The sequence below is a fragment of the Anabrus simplex genome, chromosome 1 (assembly GCF_040414725.1).
Source record: "Anabrus simplex isolate iqAnaSimp1 chromosome 1, ASM4041472v1, whole genome shotgun sequence".
NCBI classification, from domain to species: domain Eukaryota; kingdom Metazoa; phylum Arthropoda; class Insecta; order Orthoptera; family Tettigoniidae; genus Anabrus; species Anabrus simplex.
In genome coordinates this window covers 545,717,629-545,735,816 of record NC_090265.1, presented here as the reverse complement: position 1 = coordinate 545,735,816, position 18,188 = coordinate 545,717,629, and the positions used below count along the sequence as shown (strand labels likewise).

The 18,188-nt window shown below is 39.4% G+C and overlaps 1 protein-coding gene across 3 annotated transcripts in view; it reads right to left on the bottom strand.

Annotated features, from left to right (window-relative positions):
* The window catches only part of LOC136857113 (heat shock 70 kDa protein 12A), a 560,524-nt gene that overhangs the window by 25,591 nt on the left and 516,745 nt on the right, over nt 1-18,188 (bottom strand). For all 3 annotated transcript variants that reach the window (XM_067135515.2, XM_068225061.1, XM_068225062.1), the window contains 3 exons: nt 15,505-15,680; nt 12,929-13,150; nt 4,008-4,224 (listed from right to left, as the gene is read on the bottom strand). In XM_067135515.2, the coding sequence (XP_066991616.2) occupies nt 4,008-4,224; nt 12,929-13,150; nt 15,505-15,680 (615 nt within the window). The remainder of the gene's footprint in view (nt 1-4,007; nt 4,225-12,928; nt 13,151-15,504; nt 15,681-18,188) is intronic.

Below are 18,188 nucleotides of genomic sequence, written 5' to 3'. Positions count from 1 at the left end.
GAAAATACCCCATTTGGAAAATAAATTTTCTAATTCTTATGTGTTTACACAATGATTAAATTCTGGTGAAAAGGATCATAGAGTTATGGCTTATACCTTTATATTTTCAGAACAAACAGTCCCTCAGTATGAAGATGATTCATTTTTATAACATTTTCGGGTCACTCAGACAGTTGCTGAGCAGTTTCAGCAAACTCCTCAGTTTAAAAGGTACTATGGGCAGTATGAAAAACTGTCAGCTCGAAGTCAGGTCAACAGTGGTAATTTATAGTTGACTACACTTCGTGCATTCATTTCTCAGCAAATGCCTATACATGTATTTTAATCTTTGGCATAATACATATGCATTGCTACTTTCAGGTCCTCATATTTCTGTGGTTCATGGAGCATCATACTGCAAGTTTCAGAGATGTTGCTGACAGATTTGATGTTACCATCAGCTGTTTACACAGGGTGCTCCAAAGAGTTGTTCTATTTTTGAGCAGTCTATCTATCTATCTGCCCAAATAACCACCTGGCTTACAGAAGTTGAAAAAAAGGACAGTGAACTACTTTCAGAAAAAGAGGGTTTCCAGGTTTTATTGGGGCCATCAATGGTAAGGTAAGGGTTATTCTGCCCGAAGGCAGGTCCGAACCTCCGAAGAGGTATGTCTGAGCCGGAGTTTACGTGCGGTAGGGTGGCCAGTTCCTTTCCGCTCCTCCATTCCCTTACTCCCCACCAACAGCGCATGGCAACCCATCCAACTCCTGACCACACCCAATGTTCCTTAACTTCAGAGATCTCACGGAATCCGGTGTTTCAACACGGCTACGGCCGCTGGGCCATCAATGGATCTCACATAAAAATTGACAAACCAGGAAATGACACGTATTCCTATATAAATAGGAAAGGCTTTTATTCTATACCTACAGTTATTTAGTGTTCCATCCATGTTTGAGTAATGCTGTATTGGAAGAGAATGACATCGACATTATTGTGGAAAGGGCCTTGCCTCAACAGGAAATAGGCGATGTTGAGGACGATGACGATGATGATGCTAGAGATGCTAAAAGGATTCGGAATGACATTGTCAATACATTAAGAATGTAAACATAATTTATTCCTTATCTCCTCATTACAGTAATCAAGTACCCGCCAAATAAATGATTTGTTTCTCCTGCTGTCACTAGATGATGCTGATTGCGCACAGAACGATTCTATTTGCGTTCCAACACTCTGCGATAATGAACCAGTTCTGAACGGGACTCAGTACGCGCTTGCGCTTTCACAGTTGTTGGTATTGGTTCTGAACGCGTTCCGAACTGTGTGTTGGAACAAACCTTTAAGGTATAAGAACTAACTTAGTCAATCTACATCTTAATTATAATGAAATGGAGGCACCTCCAAGGTCATGTCTGTTAAATACCATGAAATTAGTGTTTGTGATATTTATGTTTAGACCATATCTTAATCCACTGAGATGAGTTCTACCAAGCAGTTCTTGAAGACCTTTAATAGTGTCACATATAATCAGGGTGCCATCTTTATATTTTATTATAGGGAAAACTTACTTTTATTATCTTTAGATAACTAAACGGCAACCAAGAGAAAAACAAAGAACAAAAAACAATAAAAAAGACAAAGATTAAAATATGTAGGACGTGTCATTGTCTTAAGCTTTATCATCACTGAAGTCTTTTGTGTCAAGGCCTCCATGCATCTACATATCTAATATTATGATAACTCCATTTACTTTCACAACTAGCTCAGTATCGTGCAAGGCTTCTTTGAATATGTAATTGGCAAAGAGATTGATTAGGAGCAGTGAAAGTATACATCCTTGGCATACTCCTCTTTCGATACATATTTCTGAAATTCTTGTTTGTCTGACCTTGACTGTGACTTGCTCGTTTGTATGATACAGATATATTTTATGTCTAACTGTTTCTACTGGAGAATTTCAGTCAGTTTTTCATGTTAGACTCTGTTGAATCCCTTCTCATAGTAAATGAAATCCTGCATAACCAGAAACGTACCAGGAAGAAGAAAAAGAAGTAAATGAAATATGCAAATACATCTTTGCATTATTCTTGGCATCTCTGAAGGAGGACCTTGACACTGAATAACGCCTCTTGGGTACGAACACCATTTCTAAACCTCATTTGGTTGTTGTCCATGTCCATTTCACACTAGCTTATCTGTGCATAATACACAGAAGTGTCCTCAGAATGTGACTCATTAAGACTTATGAGGCAGTAACCACTACATTTCCTTGAGTGTGATTTCTTTAGTATAGAAATGAATGTTAATTGTAGCCAGTCATCTGGGATTTCTCCTGTACTGTATATTATCTTCTGCTATCAGTTTTAAAACTTCATCTGGAATCTGATCAGGTCCTGGTGTTTTATTATAAGTTAAAGTTAGAGCATGCAGCTATTTGTCTTTCAAGTGAAGAAGTCATTAACCTATAGATTTTCAGTGATAATTGTTGCACGTTAACCATTTTCACTGTAGTTCACAGCAAGTGTATTGCACTGTAGTTTGCAGCATGTATATTGCAAGTTTACTTTTTTTAAGTACAGGAACTATAAATATGAGATGATATACGTGAAACTTTCCAGCAAAAATAAATAATACACTGTAACACAACAAAAATGACGCATCAGGAAGGAAATGTCCGATGGCTATAAAAATTGGAGGATGTGAGGAACAGACATAGGAAAACAAACAATCAAAAGTACAGAACAATCAAATGATTTATTGCAGAGTTAGAGCGTTACAAAATGAGGACGTCAATAAGGTATTGGTCCACCCCTGGCCTGGACGCAAGCTGTCACTCGACGTGACATAGACTGATAAAGTTCCCGGATGGTGTCCTGCGGAATTTAGTGCCAAATGGTTTCCAACTGTTGGGCTAAATCTGCGACATTCCGGGATGTTGGCATTCGCCTTCCCATGAAGTCCCAAATGTGCTCTAATGGAGAGAGATCCGGTGACCGAGCTGGCAAAGGAAGGATAGGGCAAGCTTGAAGACAGTTCATAGAAACACGTGCCGTGTTCGGCTGGGCATTTTCCTGTTGCAAAGTAAGGCCTGGATCTCGCTGAAGGAACAGTAACACAACCGGCCGTAGAATGTCATCAACATACTGCTGTGCTGTCAGTGTGCCAGGAATGACTACCAGAGGGGTCGAGCTATGAAAAGAGATGGCACTCCAGACCATCACCCTGTTGTGGGGCTGTGTGGCGTGCGATAGTCAAGGCACCGTTGGAAACTGGACTCGTCACTAAAGACTATACGTCCCCAGTCAGCGCAGTTCCATGTTGCTCGAGCGCGGCATCATTATAATCTGGCTTGATGGTGAACAGGCGTGAGTGGTAAGCAGCGTAACGGGTGGCGCGAGCGCAAATTCCGCTCGCTCAGACATCTGTTGATGGTCATGGTGGACACATGTGTGCGGGTCATATGATGGATAGTTGATAACAACGACTCCGGTGCTGTGACAGCTGTTCTGACAATCGCTCTGTCTGCCCGTGCTGTTGTGGCTCTCAGTCGACCACTGCCGTCCTGATGCTGATGCCTGCTGTTGCTGACCCACACTTGCCAGCATCATGTGATCGCCGCATCACTTCGACCCAAATGTCCAGCGACAGCTCGATTTGACCAACCAGTTTCTTTCAATCCGATCGCACGACCTCTTTCAAACTCTGACATCTGCTTGTAATGAGCACGAATCCTTCGGCGTGGCATTCTTACAGTCGATGTTAAGATAGCGCAGTCAAATGCAACAACTACTTTGAGCATACGCTTCAGAATCATGCGTTATATACACCTGATGCATGCGCAGTTTGGATGCATGGGAGCTCCCGCTATTCATTCATTGGACACGAAACTTTAATCATTTGCATGTTCGGTCCGAATGTCTTTGCATACGTAATTTCCTTACAATCGGACAACGCCTTCCTGGTGCGTCGTTTTTTGTTATAGAGTGTAAAATCTACATTGATATCAACATTTCTTACACATTACCTTCCTTGGCTTCTTCAAAAACAAGACCTGAGGCTGCAGCATCAAGCATGGGCAGACTACTGGTAGAACCAGGGGTAGAGGGTGTTCTGCGACCTTGTTCAGATGACCGCTCTGGAATTAGCTGGTTGAGTCTCAGCTTGCGGCAGCAGATGGAGGCAGCCTCAGGCTCTAGTGCTATGAGAAGACCTTCTGGATGATCAGGATTACACACTCCTGCCTGTACAATTTGTTTTAAGAAGGGATAATTGAGGATCAAAATAGCACAAATGAGAAGGAGCCAAGCAAGAAGAAGCATATGCATGTAATGAAAAAATATACTACTTAGGATACAAAAAACACCTTTGTTCTTGAAAATATTTCATTTTCACTGAGTATATGAAAAATATGGTCAAGAGGTGGACTGTAGCCTGTATAAACTTGCAACATAATAGAGATCTCTGCATAACTCAACATTTTAAACTGATGGGTTCATTATCTTTCCACTGATTTGAAAAATAGTATAATTGTTCTTTTTAAGACTGAAAGTAAGGTGATAAAGTTTTCTGGAGAGAAGGTTTATGTTGCAAATTATAAAATGGCTTCTGAATATCTAAGAGCAGGGCAATTTAAAAAAATGTAAGTTTACTGGAATTCTATCACCTCATTTCATAACACAATAAACTCTATCCGATGAACCACTCCAGCCTCATCAGGTGATATCCATCCCTACACGACACAGACATGCAGTTACTAAAGGAATATATATATATATATATTTTTTTTTTTTTTGCCATTTTGGACTCCCCATGGCCTGCAAATGTGAACCAGCCTGACCTCTGCTGAAATGAAAGAAGTCCAGAGAAGATCACATGATCCCAATTATGATTTAACTCCTCACCAGCAAAGGCACATTGATCGACCGTCTGTTCATCAGAAAAAGACTCTTTGGCAGCACATTTTCTGCAGTGGAGTCCAGCTTCTCGTAATCGTTTACTGACCGTATTTGGACTTCCAGGAAAATTGATCACCTGCATGAGCTCCAGTGAGTTTAAGAATGGGTTCTCCTGTGAAGTTTCAACTAACCTGTTGTCTTCTTTCCTGGTATAATCCCACTTTAAGTCAGTGCCCAGTAGACAACCAATGCCCCCTGATACCTGCCACTGCTGTATCCATCTCTGGGCAACCCTAGGCAGAACAACACACCAAATCGCTGAATCGCTGCCTCATGAATGTTAAAACTGCCATTTTGACACGTGTGAATAAAGTTTTATTCCTCGACAGAATATCATTTTGTAGGTTCCTCCTGTTCAATACTTACTACATTATTATTATTAAATATAAGTAGTCGAGGAATAAAAAGTGATTCATGTAAAGTCAATACAGAACCCTAAAATGAAGTTAAGTTACAGTGTGAATGCATGTCACAATGGAGTAAGCACTTAGCATCGAAGTTAGTTCAGCCAAACTTGGTGTGTTCCTTGCCTGATAACATCATGGTGTATTCATTTGGGAACAAAACAAATGTTTACACTGTGATTGAAATCTTAGCTTTTATCATAGGCATGAATTTTGTAGCCTACAGCTGATCCACTGCGCTATGTGCGAGCATGCCACGTGCATATAATTTCACAGCGATGTATGCAAGTACATATCACAAAGAGGAGAGAGAGGAGAGAGGGTAAAGTGAGAGCGACTGACGCAATGAGTGGGAACTGCGGTCCATGTTGAAAAATGCATCCAGCTGACTGTACAAAGCCAAACATAGCCAAAGTGGACTTTCTTATATCTCACATGTTCAGAGATGGATTAATTTTGGTTTGTTCATCTGCACGTTTGGACAGGCTTTACCTACAGTTAGTGATTGATGCAGTACTCTATTTAAATAAGCAAGAATTTGCATTTTGCAGTCACAATGAAATGCTCAATAAATAGTGGGAATTTCAAGGAAAAGTTGATGTTACAGGTACCAAGTTGTCCTGTAGAAATATAAAAGCAGTAAAGATAAAAAATGTATTCAGTGATGAGTCAAAAAGTTTACAAAATAAACTATTGAATGCATTTCAGACTACATCAATGATTTTGCAAGAACTGAAGTGGACACTGCTGGGATTTTTCCCCTGTTAAGGTAAGTATTATAACAGATATCACACAGGTGTCTGTGTTTTGTAATAGTTTTTTCCAACCATTGTCCCATTTCTCTACAGGGTCGGGTATGAGGTGAGACATCAACCTCATCAGAGAAGTTAATGAGATGAAATGAATGACATGATATATATGATAGTAGAAAGGGAGAGGTTGAAACCCGGTGCCAGCATATAGCCTACTCCTGTTGAATAGCTTTGAGGGGCCTGTTCCAGGCTTAACGCCCCATCTGATGGACGAATTACCATCAACAGCATCATATGCCCACTCCATATGGGTACTGCAGAGAGGTTCGGAATTTAATTCAGGCTTCTGGCACGCAATCTAGTGATTAGAAATTGTTTACCACCAGCTCCCCTACCCTGCCAGCCAACATTCTGATGGTGAAATTTGTTTCAAGAAATGGGACTCGGACCAGCTAACCATGGTGTCAGACCGTTTAGACTTTAATGCCTTAACGATCATGGCCGCCAAGCAGGCTAGTGCTCTGTAATAGTAATGTTCATTAATGGTGATGGAACTGTAGAGGAGCGTTTCTTAGGTTTCTATAATGTAAGTGCTGACAGATCATCAGAAACTTTGTCTGCTTTATTGTACAATCTTTCTTTCTGACATTAACAGTTTTGAATTCACATTTCTGGTAGTAGTATTTCATGACATCTTTTTTTTGACAGGTATCCTGCTTAATGTTTTACAAAAGAGGTAATTGTATGTTAACTTCTGTATATCAAAAATAAGGACTACTTTCGGTATGATAAGAAACAAGAGGAAAAGCAGTATTCGTCAATTATCTTTGAAAAGGCCAGCAAAATGATGGATATGTATCTCACATGAGACATGAGAGTACAGCTTGGCTTACAAATTTGTGTCACTCTCATGGTGATTGTCATGAGAATGCCCTGTTTTTGTGCTGGATGGTGGTGAGAATCTGCATGGAGATAGTGGTTTGTGTGGGTAGGTTCCTAAGGAGCCGTCCAGTTTCTTTCTTATTAGAACATCCAAGAAAGGAAGGCATCCGTCTATCTCCATAGTGAATTTAATTCAAGGATGTTGCTGATTTAGGTGGTTTGAAAATACATGAAGTTTCTCAGGACCTTCTGTCCATACCACAAATGTGTCATCAACATACTTCCACCAAATCATAGGTTTGACAGGCGCCAAAGCAATAGCCTCCTCAAAATGCTCCATAAAGAAATTAGCCACTACCGACGAGAGTGCACTTCCCATAGCCACTCCATCCCACCCCACAAGAAATAGGTTGAAGTCATGCAGTGGTGAAATAGCTTAGTAATGTCCTCATGGATCAGATGTTCAATGACAGACATGACCAAGTCAATCAGCACTTTAGTAAAGGAAGACTCCACATTGAAACTCATCAGAAGTGCATTAGGTTGAAAGGATATGGTTGACAACTTATTAACGAAATACAGAGTGTCCCTAAATAATAATAATAATAATAATAATAATAATAATAATAATAATAATAATATGGCTTTACTTCTCATGAAATACTTTAATGGTTTTTAGAGACACTGAAGTGCTGGAATTTAGTTCTGCAGGAGTTCTTTTAAGTGCCAGTAAATCTACCGACACGAGGCCGACATATTTGAGCACTTTCAAATATCCCCGGACTGAGCCAGGATGAAACCTGCCAAGTTGGGGTCAGAAGGCCAGTGCCTCAACCATCTGAGCCACTCAGCTCAGCGAGTGTCCCTACCTATGATTTAGTACATCCTCTATCTGGATGAAGCAACTTGCTTAGGTATTTAGCCAAAGCATACGTAAAGTTCCTTTTGGGGCTCATTGTAAGTATCTAGGTGTTAATATAAGGAAAGATCTTCACTGGGGTAATCACATAAATGGGACTGTAAATAAAGGGTACCGATCTCTGCACATGGTTATGAGGGTGTTTAGGGGTTGTAGTAAGGATGTAAAGGAGAGTGCATATAAGTCTCTGGTAAGACCCCAACTAGAGTATGGTTCCAGTGTATGGGACCCTCACCAGGATTACCTGATTCAAGAACTGGAAAAAATCCAAAGAAAAGCAGCTCGATTTGTTCTGGGTGATTTCCGACAAAAGAGTAGCGTTACAAAAATGTTGCAATGTTTGGGTTGGGAAGAATTGAGAGAAAGAAGAAGAGCTGCTCGACTAAGTGGTATGTTGATGGTTATGAATTTCATGTTTTTGGTCCGTATTGAACTGAGAATAATATATACCATAAGTAATAATAATAACAACAACGTAAACGTTTCCACCTTTTCAATACTACAATATATTCACAAAATTACAAATTACACGGTACTAGTTTTGACCCATCTAGGGGTCATCATCAGCCGTATTGGAGCAAAGATCATTTGTGGTAAAATCCTAAGAAAATGTTATTTTAAAGAATAACAAGTGAAATGAGATGTTATGGTAATAGTTAATAATACAAGGAATATACATACTAAGAGGTTTTTAACAAAGAATAAAGTATAAATGGGGTGTTGTAAAAATTATAATCATGGAAATCAGTAAGTTCTTGTATTGAAATGAAATATGGCTTAGGAAGAGGGCTTAAGGTGGGGCTAAAGGGTGCGGGAGAAAGTGTAACTGTCTTGGAAAAGTACCTTTGATTAAATTTAGGATTGAGTTTAGGTTGGCTGCATTATTGTTTCTGAGGAAAGTGATAAATAGATCAAAGAGTATGTTGGGTTTCTCTGAGATTTCATTGAGATTGTGACTGGCATTAAAGTATTGGTCTAGGTGTATGTAGTAATTTTCCACTTTAATGCCAGTCACAATCTCAATGAAATCTCAGAGAAACCCAACATACTCTTCGATCTATTTATCACTTTCCTCAGAAACAATAATGCAGCCAACCTAAACTCAATCCTAAATTTAATCAAAGGTACTTTTCCAAGACAGTTACACTTTCTCCCGCACCCTTCAGCCCCACCTTAAGCCCTCTTCCTAAGCCATATTTCATTTCAATACAAGAACTTACTGATTTCCATGATTATAATTTTTACAACACCCCATTTATACTTTATTCTTTGTTAAAAACCTCTTAGTATGTATATTCCTTGTATTATTAACTATTACCATAACATCTCATTTCACTTGTTATTCTTTAAAATAACATTTTCTTAGGATTTCGCCACAAATGATCTTTGCTCCAATACGGCTGATGATGACCCCTAGATGGGTCGAAACTAGTACCGTGTAATTTGTAATTTTGTGAATATATTGTAGTACTGAAAAGGTGGAAACGTTTACGTTGTTATTATTATTACTTACGGTATATATTAAGTGGTATGTTCCGAGCTGTCAGCGGAGAGATGGCGTGGAATGACATTAGTAGACGAATAGGTTTGAATGGCGTCTATAAAAGTAGGAAAGATCACAATATGAAGATAAAGTTGGAATCCAAGAGGACAAACTGGGGCAAATATTCATTTATAGGAAGGGGAATTAGGGATTGGAATAACTTACCAAGGGAGATGTTCAATAAATTTCCAATTTCTTTGAAATCATTTCGGAAAAGGCTAGGAAAGCAACAGATAGGGAATCTGCCACCTGGGCGACTGCCCTAAATGCAGATCAGTATTGATTGATTGATTGATTGATTGATTGATTGATTGGAGAATCTATCGCACTAACAATTGGTCTGAGGGGAATGTTTCTTTTCTTAAATTGATTTTAGGAAGTCCATATAATCTAGGTAGCATTACATCCCCGGAGTCAGATATTTAGCCTCCTCTTTTGTTTGTTGAACTGAATGTAATTTCACAATTGGTCATTCATTAAGCCTACTCATTCAGTGATTCGTCTATTGAGAGAACATAATGTGATAGGATGCCAATTAGAAAGATCATTCTTACTTCAGAGGAAATACGACAGCATGTGATGAAAGTCAATAAGATTCACAATTGCAGGTCAGTGATGAAAATATAAAAGAACTAGGGTAAACTCTACAACTTGCTATTACTGTCAGTTATTCAGCATACACTTGGGTAGTGTTTATCATTTTCTCACTGAAAATGCCCTAATTGAGGCATCTGATGCAATTTTTTAAATCATACTTAATTGCTATCCAGAATTACCATAGGTCTCTTGAACTTTTCTTCAAATCTTTTACTCTCCAAAATTCATTTTCTTTTACTGGGCCATGAGTTTTCCTAATTATATTTCTTTCAAATTTTCACACCTTACAGAGTCAGGTAGTAACCCATATATCAAATGGGTCTTACACAATTTAATATTGGTTATTCTCAACATCAAGGGTAGGAGCGCACATAAAGTATGGCCACTACATGTTATAATTATTATGACTATGAAGCAATCTGTCTGATGTGATAAAGCATTAATTACAATGACGGCTGTCTTTCACAGAACTTTGACGTTTCACTATTTTCTATAAAATTAAGAGTGTAACATAAGTGTCTATCTTAACTCATGCTTCCAAAAGCAGAAGAAATGATGAGAAACAGGAGAATGACAGTGATTTCAGAGGCTTCTATCTAAATCTCATTGTTGAGATCAGTTTTGTAGTGAGTTTGTCAGTGTTTGGGCAGGAAGATAATTAGAGAAATATACTTTAATTTGAACAGTCGAACTTCTTTTTTTTTTTTTGCTAGTTGCTTTACGTCGCACCAACACAGATAGGTCTTATGGCGACGATTGGACAGGGAAGGGCTAGGAGTGGGAAGGAAGCGGCCGTGGCCTTAATTAAGGTACAGCCCCAGCATTTGCCTGGTGTGAAAATGGGAAACCACGGAAAACCATTTTCAGGGCTGCCGACAGTGGGGTTCGAACCTACTATCTCCCGAATACTGGATACTGGCCGCACTTAAGCGACTGCAGCTATCGAGCTCGGTAGAGAACTTTAGTAAGACTATCTATTGTACTTCTTATTCCTGTTGGCTGTTTGTAAGCAAAAATATTTTTCCTATGATGACAGAACTTTAGTTTGAAAAAGTCAGCCTATTACTATTGACTACAAATACAATTGAGGCCTCTCTCAAACTCATCTAGCTGGTCAAAGGCTTGTCAAGTGTGCGTTTGTTGGCGCATGCTGTATGTTCACTCAACTTAGCTCTGTGGCTCACACGGCTACTAAGGCCTTATTCGGCATCTTGCATCTACAAATGAGGGAGGGACATGTGCGCCCCCTAGCAGTAGTGGCAATTAGGGGGCACGAGTGTCCCCCTCCCCACTTTGTGGAGAAAATATTACATTTTTATTCCATTTTAGCTAACTGAAACTAAGAATTATAGGAATAGGAATTATTAAACAAGCAATTTTTACAAGCCCTTGTCTTTTTAGCTAACTATTTTCTTTAATTTTTAACAAAATTATTAGGGGAAATACACAGGAAATATCGTTTGTCACGGCTAACTGATTTGTAAAGCGCTACAGCAAGTAGTAGATACTTTGCATGTGCTGTGCAAAAGGGTAGCAGGGGTATATTTTTTTTGCCAAAATTGGACACTGAGGTATGATTCACCTGCTTGCCATGTGCATTTGTCAGTCTGGCAGTCTCTTTAGCGTCTGTTGGTTTCTTAGTGTGTAGACAAATACTAAATGATTTTTAATTATATAATCACACCAGACTTCTATTTAATTGTGTAATATTGTTTCTTCGGTGAATGTTTTATTGTATAGCGTAAAATTAAGTCTCAGAAAACTATCATTACCACACTTAAAGTTTGTAAACTGTCAACCTTTACATCTCTGTTGAAATTTGCACAGAGAGCATAAAAAAATGTACTATTTTGTAGCTTTTTTACCTCCTTCAGTTTTGATGTATATACGGGGGTTGAGTCATAAGTCATGGCAACTATTTTTCTTCTTGCGAACAGGAGACAACATGGAAAATGTAAGATATGTATTTGGAAATATAGGGCATGTACTTATGCATAGTGCCTGAAGACAAATTCTGACGTAAGGAGATTCTCGTAGGAAAGTGACATTGGTAAACATTGTTTTATTATGGTATAGAGAGCAAATATGCAAGACTACGTACAAAGGACAGGTCTCCACTGGTTACAGACCTTCAGAATAATCACCCAAGGTTTCCACTGTGCGTTGCCAGTGGTGAGGCAGGTGCTGAATACCATTCGCTGCATGTGTATCGCTAAAGTGTGACACCTCTCTCCGAAATGCTGTTATGATGTCCTCTTTGTTAGCAAACCGTTGTCCATGTAATGGCTTCTTGACTTTGAGGATTAGATCATAGTCACACACCTAATGCTTCCCGCAGCTCTGCATGGTATTGGCATGCATTTCTGCCATGGAGAACTGCTATTTTAATATACGATCAGTGCTCCTGCTTCTTGACTTCCATTTTATGACGCTCTCACTCACACATTGAACTTGGTGGCATGCTTAGACCCACACTGCTTTTTACATACACCATCTAGTGGCATCATATGAAAGTACATACCATACGTTACCAAATGCATATTTTAGATTTTCTGTGTTGTCTCCTGTTCACAAGAAAAAAAGTAGTTGCCATGACTTATGACTCAACCTCCGTATACCCCCCCCCCCCCCGTGCTATATCCCACAAACCCAGATAATTTTGTTGTCTCCCCCCCCCCCCCTTCCAATTCCCAATCGCTGCTACCACCCCCCTAGTGGCACTTCAGCACTAGCAATTTGCATTAAACGCAAATGAAACACATGACAGACTATGATGATACTGTGTGGCAACCTTTCTTGTACTTGTGTGATTTGTTCATGGTGCACAATTTTTCTTGCAAGTAAGTGCATTTTCACTAGTTGCACTAATAAGGTATGTGTAGAAATGTGTAACCTGATAAGCAGCTTCCCTGATGAACTGCTTGGCAGGCTGTCTCCATATAGCAGGTACTGTGATAACCCAGCGGATGTCGTCGGGAGAAAGGTCGGTCCCAGCCTGATCAGAGAGTTCCTGTAGAGCTTGGGATTTAAGGTGACGGAGAGCATGAGCAAACACTGTGAATGCTGGGAGAGCATGTCCATTAGCAGCACGCACCTTGGTGTTGCGATTCATGTCCTGAAAAGTAAATGAAGGAACAAAACTTTTTAATTCCAGTTGGATATTATAATAAAAATATAAGAACTTTTCATCATTATGTAATTTCCTTAATATGAAGATTTTCTATGCCACATTAATGCATTTTCACCTATACTTTCTTTCTCTGCTGCAAGTATGATGTGTCGCTATTGACCTATCCACGGCTTTTGATAGGGTAGATCATGGGAGACTACAGTGCTGAAAAGAGTGATGGCTACTGGACTAGACAAAAGAGTGGCTGAATAGCTGGGAACCTGTCCTGTAACAGGAATTTTTCTCAACATTCTTCAGCACATTGTGTGCTATGATCAAAGGAATGTATTCTTTGTTTTGATAAAAATCAAAAGAGCCTGATTTTAATATTATAGTAGTCTACTTTTGAATACTCTCATGTTTGACATTCTGTTGAAGTCCTTCATGAATTTATTGTCTTCATTTTCAGTGATAAAGAGTCCTTTATAAGATTCTGTTCTCTTTAATTCTGCAGCTCTGAGAATCCATTATACTCACTAAGGAGATTGGAAAACACCAACACTTGTTTTACATTTATGGATATGCAGTTCAGTTCCTTTGAAAAGATATAAACAAAATAAATATCTAGAAAACAAAATTCATGATTATCAGCCTGAATGGAAACATCATCAAAAAGATATCACATTTCAAATACTTTGGATGTTGGCTAACACAATAATGAGATCTGGATGTTAAAATCAAAACCAATATCAGCATTTCAAGAGGAGTGTTTCTGAAGTTAGAACATCTTGCATGCAACTTGCTGGAGGGGGAGGAGATAATAATAATAATAATAATAATAATAATAATAATAATAATAATAATAATAATAATAATAATAATAATAACAACAATAATAATAACAATAATAATAATAATAATAATAATAACGTTATTTGTTTTACGTCTCACTAACTACTCTTTTACGGTTTTCGGAGATGCTGAGGTGCCGGGATTTAGTCCCGCATGAGTTCTTTTACGTGCCAGTAAATCTACTGACACGAGGCTGACGTATTTGAGAACCTTCAAATACCACCGGACTGAGCCAGGATCGAACCTGCCAAGTTGGGGTCAGAAGGCCAGCGCCTTAACCGTCTGAGCCACTCAGCCAGGCTGGGGGGAGGAGATCATGAAGTGGTATCTGTTATCAGTGCTCCTTTACAATGCCAAAGGCTGTGTCAATGGACCCACTGCAGACTTTTCAAATGGAGATTCAGATCCCAATTGGTAGACCATGTCACCAACGAAGAGGTACTTTTTCATGCCAGGATCTAGTGACGTCCTAACCCTCGCAAAATGCCAGAGAACTGCCTCGTTTGGTCAAGTCTTCTGAAATGACAAATACAGCCTGACACAACTGAATATAGACAACAAGACAGAAGGGAAATATGCATTTATGTGGAGAAGATTATCCTGAACACAGGACCTCCTACACTAGATAGTATTTACAATGGCTAAGCTAGACACTTTCCATCTAGCTTTACTAAAGGATTCTCATTAGAACTGATTACCACAGATTGAATATCAGGCCCTTATTAGCTTGCAGACTTTCCAGATACTGTTAGTGAAAACAAAATGAAAATATTTATACTGCTTAACTGGAACTTGAAAACCAAGGATCCCTGATGAACAAATTCAGATTTTCTTTATCACCGTTACAGACATTGAGGACTTTTGCAGCCAGTGTTCAGGCTCATACACCATACTGTCACAGTGACTGTATGCAGTGTACCTTTACAAATAAAGAATCAAGTTATATATGGAAAGATAGGAACAGGAATTGGAGTATGTGATAGAATAAACATAATTAAGGTCAAAGCCACTACCTTCCCAACCCTAATCCTTTCCCACCTTCAATTTGTTAGTGTTAAACCACTAGCAACAAAAGGGATAATCATGATGACAGGTTAGCATTGGAAGAGGTAGCAGTAGATAAGGAGATAGGGACAAACGTGAAAATGCAAAAGGACTCTTGTTGTGTCTTCCTATGTTTCCATATAAGACTTGATTTGTCCTTTCCATTACTTAAATGCAGACGTAGTGTGTACAGAGATCATCTGAACATATGTTGAACTTGGAGCATAGCTCATCCAGGTTTCTGTTCTAATGGATTTGTTGATATACCATATTAGACTTCTTGTGGTGATAACATCATTATCGAGGTAATACAAACAGATATAATACTCGAATACTTTTAAGAGGAAACATCCATTATAAAGCTGAGAGGAAGGAAAATATCTCTTACTTTATATTCGGTGCCCTCAATCAGAGGCAAGCTTTTTTTTTTAAAACACCAAATATTTCTTCAAGAGAAATCTTACCTGATCATGATGTAAAGCCATTTTGAATTTGTCAAAGTACAGCCACTTTTTAGCCTCTTGAATGTCAAGATCATGGAAGAAGTCTCGTGCTGCAAATCCAAATGAATGAAATTCTTGCTCAGGGGTTAGGAGGAGTGTTGTTGGTGTCTTCTGATTATTGAGTCCAGGATCTCCACCTGAAAGCAAAGTAATCAGTCTTCACTGTCACCAGTCATTCAGATCACATGGACAGTTACAGGTTAGAAGATATCAAGATCGTTCAATTCATGCTGAGAGCAAGGAGAACTATCTCCAAATTGCTGGTCATATGATGTGAACCTTCAGTGCAAGGCATGAGAAAATCATTAACTGGGACATCAGTATACTGAAAGCTTCAATAAATATCTGACATCATCATCTCTATTTCACCAGCTAGAAACCTATCAACAGTCTAACTGTTCATATGCATTTTGACTTTATCTTCTTCTTCCTGGCCTTAATCCCAGTTTATTGGGGTTGGCAGTTGATATAGATTTGGGTCCGCCAGATGGCCTTCCTGATGTCAACTGCATGTGGAGGAACGTGTTCACTATGTGCCAGCCTTGTCATAGACCCCTTTGGTGTTTCCTGGAAACGATGACTAAGCCAGAATAGGGACCTCCTAGCCATCCTGAGGACATAACGCAGCCTCTCCTCTATTGTTCTCTTCATCTGGTTTTGCCCTGTGCCTTTTTGAAGATGCATCTCTAGCTGTTATGTTCAATTTACGATCTAAAATCCAGTTTTCAAGGCTTCTTAGAAAATAGATTAAACAGATCTGTTGTTTTCACAATTATGTCTCTGAATGTTCGTTTAGTTTATTGTCAGTTTCTGCTCATTTTGTTTTTGTAAAAATTCCATTGGAGGGAGGAGTGTTAACCCTCAGTACTCTTTTCACAGAAATGAAGTGTAGCCAAGGGCTAATGATTGCAGCCCAAACACAGGATGTATTTATTTTAGAATGTTACATTTTACAAATTGAAGAATGCCTATTGACATTAATAAAATAAAACTAGAGTAAATTAGAATGTCAATGTTGTCTTTTTATGAATTTCAGTACCAGTAGCTTATGAGCTATCTTGTCAGGCTCCATGGCTAAATGGTTAGCGTGCTGGCCTTTGGTCACAGGGGTCCCAGGTTCGATTCCCGGCGGGGTCGGGAATTTTAACCATAATCGGTTGATTTTGCTGACACGGGGGCTGAGTGTCAACGTGCAGGTCGCCTACGGGAGCCACATCGAAAGACCTGCATCTGGCGAGCCGAACTTGTCCTCAGGCACTTCTGGCACTAAAAGCTATACGCCATTTCATTTCATGAGCTATCTTAGTTTGAAAATTATAACGTTAGTTTTCTTGAGATAAGTGGTCAGTTGCTTTTCTCTGCACCATATTTCTCTACTTGGCAACACGAGACATGTACACGCATGCACAGAAATTGTGTCCCAATATAAACAATCAACACTGCCCCACTCCAGTATTGAAAAGGAGGGAAGGGAGTGAATGGGTAGTGCAGAAGGTACAGTGTGTGCGCGCGTATTGCTACACTGATTCTGTGGCGGCCTAGATTTGGTTATGGTATACTGTAACACTGTAAGATGGCTCCTGTGTTATCACAAGTGAATCAAAGCAGTATTGTTGGCATGTGGGAGGCCCACATGGCCCTCCCAAGCAATAGCTCAAGCAATAAGGTACCATGCAGTCTTACGATAGTTTGGAGATGGATAGAAATAAGGCAAGAACGAGGTGAAGAAGGAAAGCTAGATTATAGGATACATCTAAAAGAATTACTCCATAACAGAATGTTGGAATCGTTCAAATTATAGACAATCTCTGTTTGCGGCTATGGGTAACGCGATTGCCGCATTGAAACTACGAGTAAGCTGGACTACCATGAGTCGCTGACTCCATGCTGCAGGTATTCACAATCGCTGAGCTGCGAAGAAAGGACAATTTCTTCATAACCACAGAGACCTTCGCGTAGGCTTTGCACTACAAGAAAGTGTTACTCCAAGACAGGAATGGGAAATTACATTCTGGGTGGTTGAAAATGTATTTTGCTCTGATCCAGGTAAACAGCTGAAGTGCTGGCATCCAATTGGCAAGTGTTATGAAGACCCCTTTGTCCAGGTAACTCATTGGTCGAGTTGCGGCACATGTGGCTTATTGGGGTGGATAAATGGTGTTGGTCCAGGAGAGTTGATAGATGACACTCCACACATGACTGCTTGTGAATATGTGAACATTTTATAAGGTGCTGTTCTTCCTAGTGTTCAAGCTCTTTACCCCATGAAGAAGTACCCATTATCAGATTTGTGCATGATAACTGCTCTGTTTACACTGCACCTGTAATCAAAGCTATCTTTGAACAGCATCCCAACATTCATGAGCTTGACTTGCCTTCCAAGTTGGCTGACTTAAACCTAATAGAAGATGTGTGGGCAAGAATGGTAAACACATTCCAGGTCAGGAGAGGATGAGAGCGGCTCTGATAATGCACTGCCGAGGTTGGGCAAATCTGAGGAATGAACCAGACTTTTTCCAACATCTCATACTTTCCATTCCCAAGTGGCTAGAGTAAATGATAAACAGAAATGGGGTATGGACTGATTATTAATGTTCTGGAAAGGAGGAGGAACTCATTTCTTACGCTTATTGTAAAGTCAGTAC